The sequence below is a fragment of the Myotis lucifugus genome, unplaced genomic scaffold (assembly GCF_000147115.1).
Source record: "Myotis lucifugus unplaced genomic scaffold, Myoluc2.0 scaffold_2, whole genome shotgun sequence".
Classification (NCBI taxonomy): Eukaryota; Metazoa; Chordata; class Mammalia; order Chiroptera; family Vespertilionidae; genus Myotis; species Myotis lucifugus.
The window spans coordinates 1,918,136-1,926,731 of record NW_005871050.1 but is presented as its reverse complement, the minus strand read 5'-3'; the positions used below and the strand labels follow the sequence as shown (position 1 = coordinate 1,926,731).

The 8,596-nt window shown below is 46.4% G+C and overlaps 1 protein-coding gene across 1 annotated transcript; it reads left to right on the top strand.

Moving 5' to 3' along the window:
* Positions 1–4,258: 4,258 nt before the first annotated feature.
* On the top strand, positions 4,259–5,245 carry LOC102417869 (putative MAGE domain-containing protein MAGEA13P). The gene has a single exon (XM_006082313.1). It carries the CDS (start codon positions 4,259–4,261, stop codon positions 5,243–5,245), a length of 987 nt encoding a protein of 328 aa, XP_006082375.1.
* Positions 5,246–8,596: the final 3,351 nt, after the last annotated feature.

The window sequence follows — 8,596 nt, the reverse complement described above, 5'->3', positions numbered from 1 at the left end:
TTCCATTGATTTCTAGAGAGATTTCCATTGATTTCTAGAGAGACTGGAAGGGAAGGGGGGAGACAGAAAAACATTGATGTGAGACAGGCTCTGACCAGGGCCAGGGATTGAGCCTACAACCTAGGTATATGCTCTTGACTGGAATCAAACCCAGGACCCTTTAGTCTGTATCAAACCCAGGACCCTTTAGTCTGTAGGCCAATGCTCTATCCACTGAGCCAAACCAGCTAGGGCAGTGTGCATACATTTTTGATTGAGCAATTCCATCCAAAGTAGAGTGGGACCCATCCCCCTCAGCTCCTACTATGAGACCTGGGAAATGCAAGACAGAGTATCAGGATGTTTTGTATTCTAACCTTTGCCTTGGGACTCAGGGAGGTAAGATTTCCTCTGAGAGGGCTGGACTCAGTTCAGCAGAGGAAGGAGTCTCAGGTCCTATCAGATTTCAAGGGGAGGCTCCAGAAGGAGGATTGAGAGAGCCGCCCACCGTATATAGAAGGGGCCCTGATTCAGTCAGGTTCTGCCCGTTCAGTCATCTCTGTAGTACTCAGGCAGAGTTTCGGAAGTGATGAGTATGGACTTCCGCCTTGGGAGTCAGAGGGTGAAGCAGCTTCCTGCTGGACGCAGATTTCAGAGGGAGGAGTGTGTGGACCTGCTAGGTGAGAACTCTGCTAGGTGAGAACTCTGCGGAAAAAAAAACAAAACTGAAGGGAGCTCTCTCTGCAAAGAGAAGGAGCCCACCCCTACCCCTACCCCACCTTGTCCTTGTTGTCTGCCCTGGAAATTCCCAGGCAGGGCCAAGGATGTTTCATATCTGGGCGCCATCTTGAGAGTCTGAGGAAAGTGAGACTTTTTTCTGAAGGGTGAGACTGAGAAAAATCTGAAGGGAGATCTCTCTGCAAAGAGAAGGAGCGCCCCCCTCACACACCCCCACCCCCGACCCTGCCTTGTCCTTGTTGTCTGCCCTGGAAATTCCCAGGCAGGGCCACGGACGTTTTGTATTTAGGCGCCATCTTGAGAGTCTGAGGAAAGTGAGACTTTTTTTCTGAGGGGTGAGGACTCTGAGAAAAAAAAAAAAACTGAAGGGAGCTCCCCTTCCTCCTCCCTTACCTTGTCCTTGTTGACTGCCCTGAAAATTTCCTGGCAGGGCCAAGGATGTTTTGTATCCAAGCGCCATCTTGAGAGTCTGAGGAAAGAGACTTTTTTTCTGAGGGGTGAGGACTCTGACTCCTCAGAGGGAAGTGTCCCAGGCTCTGCTAGGCGATAAGGAAGGAACCTTATGGAGAGCTTAGGGAACCTCCTATCATACAGTAAAGAGCACACAGACATACATCCTTGCTGTCAGCTTTTAGAGGCCCAGGGCATTTAGACAGAGTGCCTCCCAAACTCAATGCTCTATACTTCCTTGTGGGTGGTTTATGGGCATATAGGAGCGATGGCCTGAGGGCTGTAATCCCGGGTCTGCAGAAGGGATAGGGTGCCTGCCTTTTCAGGAATAAATATAAATTCCTTGGAAGGAATGTGGGTATACCACAGAACCCAGAAGAATCTCCACAGAAATTTATTCGGATTCCACCGGAAGCCCTGGGGAGCCGGGAAAGGCTGTCAGGCTGAATCTCTCCTTTCTACCCCATTTACAAATTGGGGATCTCAGGGAGTTGTAGGCCTTGGTCTAAATGGCTCAATTTCTGGGGCTCAAAGGGAGGAGCCCCAGGCCCTTTATGTTGGGCTGAGAGGACCCTACAGAAACCTGCACTTTCTCAGAGCTCTTGAGAGGTCCCACGCAGGGCTGTCAGGCACAGATATCCCCTCCACCCTCCTTACTTCCTTGCCTGGCATCTTTGGGAGTTGGGGGCCTTTGCCTGAGGGAAGCATTCACAAGTCAGCAAAAAGGAAGAATTTTAGGTCCTGTTAGGAATAACTACCTTGAAGAGGACTGAGGATAACCATCAAGCCAGAACACAGAGGGAGTTGTGCAGATACCACACTGCCCCTGCTGACAGCTGTTAGACCCCAGACAGGCCTGTCAGGCTCAGGTCCAGCCTTACTCTCTTCTTGGTGGTGTTAATGAGATGACTGTCTTGGACTGAGAGTCACAACCTCTGGCCAACAAAGGGAGGAGCCCCAGCCCTGCCAGGAGTCAAAGTGAGGATCTGAGATAATACTGAGTACCTTCACCTGTAGATAGAGGGATCTCTAGCCCTATCCTGCTCCTGCTGTCAGCCATAAGAAACCCCAAGTAGGGCTGTTAGAGGCATCCTCCTCCAATCTCCTGCCCTCCCCTCACTTCATTGTCTGGTGTCTCTGGGAGACAGATCCTTGGTCTGAAGGATGCATCCTCAAGTCAGCAGAATGGAAAGAATGCAGGCCCTGACAGGAGTAAATATGAATACCTTCTGAATGCCTAAGGGTAACTCACACTTCAAACAAAGAGGTCCCCACAGAAACCTGCCCCACCCCTGTTGTCAGCCCTGGTAGTCCCCATGCAGGTCAGTCTGTCTGTGTCTCCACTCATTTTCAGCTAGCATTGGATGGAGGAAGCCTCATGGTGGTGAAGATCTTTGTCTAAGAAAGCCAGACTCAAGTAACCAGAGGGAGGAGTCTTAGCCCCTACTGGGGATTGAGTTGAATACCTAAGGGATGACTAAGTGTACCTACTGTACCAGAACGTACTGAATTCACCCCTGCTGTCAGGTCTGGGAGATCTTAAGCAGGGGTGGATAGATGTGGTCTCTTCTCACTTTTATGTCATTGGTCTCAGGGTAGTGAAGAATTAGGTCTGACCAGGTAATTTCATATCAGCCTAAGGCTCTTCCTGGAGTTAAAGTGAAGACACTGAATAAGGATTGAGGGTCACCCCTCCCCAGCCCTTGGAGAGATAAGGCCCCTTCCCTGCCTTGCTTCTTCCTTAATGCACAGTGTCCAGATGTGGTGCAATGTCACTCACACCTGGTGGTCTCAAGGGGTAGGACTCTGTTCAGCAGAGGGATATCTAAAGCTCTCCAGGAATTAATTTGAGGTTAGAGGATGGGGTGGACTTTCTGCTCAAAAACAGATAGGGCCAAGTCCTTCTGGTCAGCTATGATAGGACCTAGGGCAGTGGTTGGCAAACTGCGGCTCGTGAGCCACATGCGGCTCTTTGGCCCCTTGAGTGTGGCTCTTCCACAAAATACCATGTGCGGGCATGCACGTAGAGTGCGATTGAAAGTTCGTGGCTCATGCGCAGAAGTCGCTATTTTGTGGAAGAGCCACACTCAAGGGGTCAAAGAGCTGCATGTGGCTCGTGAGCCGCAGTTTTCCAACCACTGACCTAGGGCATGGTGGTTAAATCTGAAACCCCCTCACTTCCTCTTCTGTCTCAAGGAAGTGAAGCCTTTGTTTAAGAAGGGTGACCACACGTCAACAGAGGGAAGAATCCCAGGCCCTTCCAGTCATCAAGGTAAGGACCAAAATGATTCCTCTATTCTAGGGATCCCCACAAATTCATCCAGCCTTTACTGTAAAACCGGATAGTGGGGGTTGCTGAGTAAGTGTGGCCAAGTGTGATTGATGCCCCTTGCTTCGTCCTATAAATCTCAGGAATGTGAACTCCTGTTCTGAGAGTTTCGTTTCAGGCCAGCAGAGGGGTGCGGTCCAGGCTTTGGCAAGAGAAAGATGAGAACCTTGAGTGAACTCTGAGGGTACCATCCACCTCAGAATAGTGGGAATATCTAAAAGTCTTCCCCCCACTTCTGTCATCACTGTAGAAGGGGAAATATTGTGATTACAGTCTACAGTCTGAAATGTCCACTCACCTTCCCTTACAGGGGCTCAAGTAATCCCCAGTGGGGGTAGGGTGTGTGAGGGATTTGGTCTGAGTCATGTGTCCTCAGGTCAGAAGAACAGAAGAAGCCTAGGCAGTGCCCAGAGTCAGTCAAAGTCAGGATTCAGAATATCTACCAAGGGCTCCACTCACATCAGAACAGAGGGGATACCACAGTGCCTGACCACACATACCCTACTGTCTTACCTGGAATCTATAGGCTCTGCAAGCTGGCTACACCCTGAGGAGCTTACTCAGATCCTCCTAAAGGTTCTTAGGGAACAGGCCAATCAGGAGACTCCTATAGCACTATCTAAGGGAAGACTTGTTAAGGCAGCCTTTGTCAGAGCTGACAAGGCTGTGTTTCCCACACTCTTCCTTTCTCCCTCAGGCCATTAGTCCCCATCACCGAACCTACTGCACACACTCCTTCTGCTGCCTCCAACACAAGTCATCATGCCTCTCAGTAAGAAGAGTCAGTGCCCCAAGCCTAAACAAAGCCTTCAGGCCCAAACAGAGGCTCCAAGCCTCATGGCTTCACAGGTTCCTCTAACTGAGGAGGGAGCTGCCTCCCCATCTCTTTCTCCTTTGATTCAGGGCAGCACAGAGGTTGTGCTTGCTGCTGGAACACCAAGTGTTCCCCAGAATTCCCAGAGAGCCTGCCCCTCCTCCACTGCCATCAAAGCCACTCCATCAAGCAAATCAAATGAGGCCTCCAGCAGCCAAGACGAGGTTCCAACCACTTTGCAGGCTCCACCAAATCCTGAGTCCTTGTTCACTGAAGTGCTACAAAATAAGGTGTCTGAATTAGTGCACTTCCTGAGTATCAAATATATAACAAAGGAGCCCATCACAAAGGCAGAAATGCTAGAGAGTGTCATCAGAGAGCACAAGGATCACTTCCCCGTGGTCTTTAAGAAAGCCTGTGAGTGCATGGAGATTGTCTTTGGCATTGAAGTGAAGGAAGTGGACCCCACTAGCCATTCCTACGTGCTCATAAAATTACTAGACCTCACCTACGATGGGATGCTGAGTGATGACCAGGGCATGCCCAAGACTGGCCTCCTGGTATTTATCTTGGGCATAATCTTCATGCATGGAAACCGTGCCTCAGAAGAGAGAATCTGGGAAGTGCTGAATATGATTGGGGTGCATGCTGGGAAGAATGATTTCATCTCTGGGGAGCCCAGGAAGCTCATCACTGAAGATCTAGTGCAGGAAAAGTACTTGGAATACCAGCAGGTGCCCAATAGTGATCCTCCATGCTATGAGTTTCTGTGGTGTCCAAGAGCCCATGCTGAAACCACCAAGATGAAAGTCCTGAAATTTTTCACCAGGGTCACTGGGAATGATCCCACTGCTCTCCCACACTGGTATGGGGATGCATTGAAAGATGAGAGAGAGAGCGCTGAGGCCAAAGCTGCCACCGGTGATGGTCAGTAAAAGTTCTAGTGTCACATCCAGCAGCTTCTCCCATCTTGAGTGAAGTCTGTGTTTGAAGAGGGAAATCAGGGTTCTAACTAGTGGATGGATGAATTGCAATTTTTTTCTTTTTTTTTTCTTTTTGGTATGTTTCAAATGTTCTGCCTCCTAAAAGAATTATTAGCTTCAGAGTCTAGGTTCATGAATGGCATTGGTTATGTATTTAGTGCTGTTTAACAGGTTTAAGGATAAGAATTTTTCTGTTCTATGAAACAAACTGGGGAACCTTACATCTTACTTTGTGATCTGGAGCAGGATAGGATGGCATTGGAATAGGAATTAGAAATGTAAAAGTGCTGAGCAATGAAATAGATGAGTTCAAGAAATAGAGGGAAATGTACAAGATGGTTATCCTAGGATTCCTATATTACATTTAGTCTGCTGTTTTGTAAATTTAAAGATATATACGTGGATTTTTTTGGCTAATTAAAGAATGTATGCAAAATCAAATCTTAATAAATGTTAGCCCCAGTTCAATGGTTCATTTATTCTTTTTTAAATATATTTTTATTGATTTCAGAGAGGAAGGGAGAGGGAGAGAGAGCTAGAAACATCAATGATGAGAGAGAATCATTGATCAGTTGCCTCCTGCACACCCCCTACTGGGGATCAAGCCCACAACCCGGGCATGTGCCCTTGACTGGAATCAAACCTGGAACCCTTTAGTCCACAGGCTGACGCTCTATCCACTGAGCCAAACCAGCTAGGGCAGCTCATTTATTCTTACAGGTGTGTCTGATAGTTTAGAGAAAAAGCTAGAATGGAAAACTACTCTCAGAAGTGCCTTTGTGATTGTGAATAAACCAGAGAGAAATCCACATCTGAAGCAGGTGTGGACAGTATTCTGTACTTTTGTCCTCATGCCGCTAAACACATTGCATAAACCAAATGCTTTATACACTTTGTCTGCAAGGATTTCTGAAAATAGGGTGATATTTCTTTGAAGTGATACCCAGAGGCTGGCACTTTTTCTTTTTGGCCTGGGAGAGCCAGAGCCCACTCCATTGAAAGGACATTTTAATTAGACTATCTTGAGTGTAATTTGGCCAGCTCTTAGCAAGGGCTAGATTTTTGGTGGGTGTGAAACGAATGGAAATAGTGGTTTGTATGGAAGAGCAGCTGGAGGGAGGAAAGGAGTCCTTGATTCAAATTCTAGGAGTTTTGAGTTGCATGCAGCTTAGGAAGACATCCTCATATCCAAATTAATATAGCCACAAACAAGGAAAATTTGCTGAGTTATATTTACAACAGGGATGGGGAATGTCTGGCCCGCAGGCCATATAAGTCCTGTGAAATCATTTGGTCTGGCCCTGCCAAGACATTAAGGGTTAATTAAATGTTTGACCAGACATAGCAGGCTAATTTTTAAGTTGATTATTTTGTTTGGCCTGAGAATGACGTTATAAATATCCAAATGGCCCTTGGCAGTAAAAAGATTCCGCACCCCTGATGTACAACGTTTGGCTCAGTTGGTATCTTGTGCCCTAGAATGATGCATATTCTCTGAGATGGCATGGAACATACACACACACACAATCACAGAGAAGCAAGTGATAGAGTCTGGAGTCAAAATCATATTAGAAATTTCTGCTTTTCATTAAAGATCCAATCAATGTGAGGCTTTGTCCAGATGCTTCACTTATATTGCATACATTCCAGCAGTCCTTCAAGTCAGGGCTTATCAAACCCACTTCTCAGATGAAGAACCTAAAACTCCTAGCACTCGGCAATTTACACAAGACCATAATGCCTACTAAGTGACAGGACTAGGACTAGATCTCAGTCCTCAATTCACCTAGGCCTACCTAGGCTGTTCCTACCCATCCCAGCCTGAGACAGACCTTTCATTTCTTTCTCCATATCTCTTCCCAATATTCCATGTTTTTCAGGCAACAAAAAGAAGGGCCCTGTGGCTAAGGTACCAGAAGCAGGCCTAAAGAATGAAGGTGACAAGGAGAAGCAAACACAATTTGGGAATTATTTGTGGGTTTTATTTACCTACAGTCCTTCCTGAGCCCTAGGGCTCCTTGAGACCTGACCCTGCCCAGGTGCTGGCATTTTTGTCCAGTCCCAGCACTTTCCTGTATTATGGCACCCTTCCCCTGGCTTTTCTCCATGTGTCCTCCTGTCCAACTATGGAACCTGGCCTGCTGACTAGCTTGTCATTTCCCCTTCCTCTGAAGACTGTATGCCCTGCTCCCAGAGAAACAGCCCAAGATTACCCACTTACCCCCAACATTGAACAACCTACTACCTGCAGAAGCCTCCTGGCTGTTGCATCCCTCTTTCTGGGCCACAGTAAAAGGTGCACCTGAAGGATATTTAGATACCTGGGTATCCCTCCTGGCATCTTAAATAATTCTCAAGTGTTTTTTCTTTAATTTCTTTATTTATTAAGGTATTACATATGTGTCCTTTATAGGCTGGTGAATAGAGTCTAGTTTTCATATGATCTACTGGTTCTTGGGATATAACTCTGAAGTTAGTAAGGGTTTTTGAAACCAGATATTTACAGTAGGATTCTAATAAGATGTCTTATTTGAAACAGGCCACTGATCACATCAACAGATGAATGAGCTTACCTAGATTGTCAGAAACCAAAGCCTTCTTTATTAGTGGTAGATGAGGAAACACAATAGAAATCACAGTATAAGCAAACATCTACAGGGGCTGAATCCCTAAAGCCCTGGAATCCTAGAGATGAACGGTTTCTTGGTGGACATGTTAACTTTAAAAAGAAAAAAGAATTACCATCTTTCCAATGCCTCTGGTAAGTATATCTGCCCCATAAAAATATATTGGTTTGCAGTATGCCTGATGGTATATATACAGATGTTGGGGAATGTTCCATCATATGGAGGGTAGCAGAGACTCACCAGTTAACATTTTGACTATACATCATAAGGAAGGAAAAGATTCTCAGGCTATTGAGATTATAGAGGTTATTGCAAAGGACAGTGCAGGAATCCCTGCTAAGATTTACAGAATTCTTTGAAAACAAGATGAGATCCTGTATTTGAAAGTACCTATCACATAGTAGGCACTTGAAAAAGTTGGCATTTAAAAAATTATAATTTTAGATGTGGATCCCATGTTCCAACAGAAGCTTTCAAAGAAACTGAATCCATGAACATGAGTAAGGCAGAGCAATCTGGTTGAAGTAAAGATTGTAATCCCGGAGTCCTGTTCACTCAGTATCCTTTCTTCTCCCTCAGGGACAGTGACCCTGGCCACCTAACCACAGAATTCTAGGGATCTCTCTGAGCACTGCTGGGAAAGCTCTATGCTAGAGGACCCTTCCTTGGCCATGGA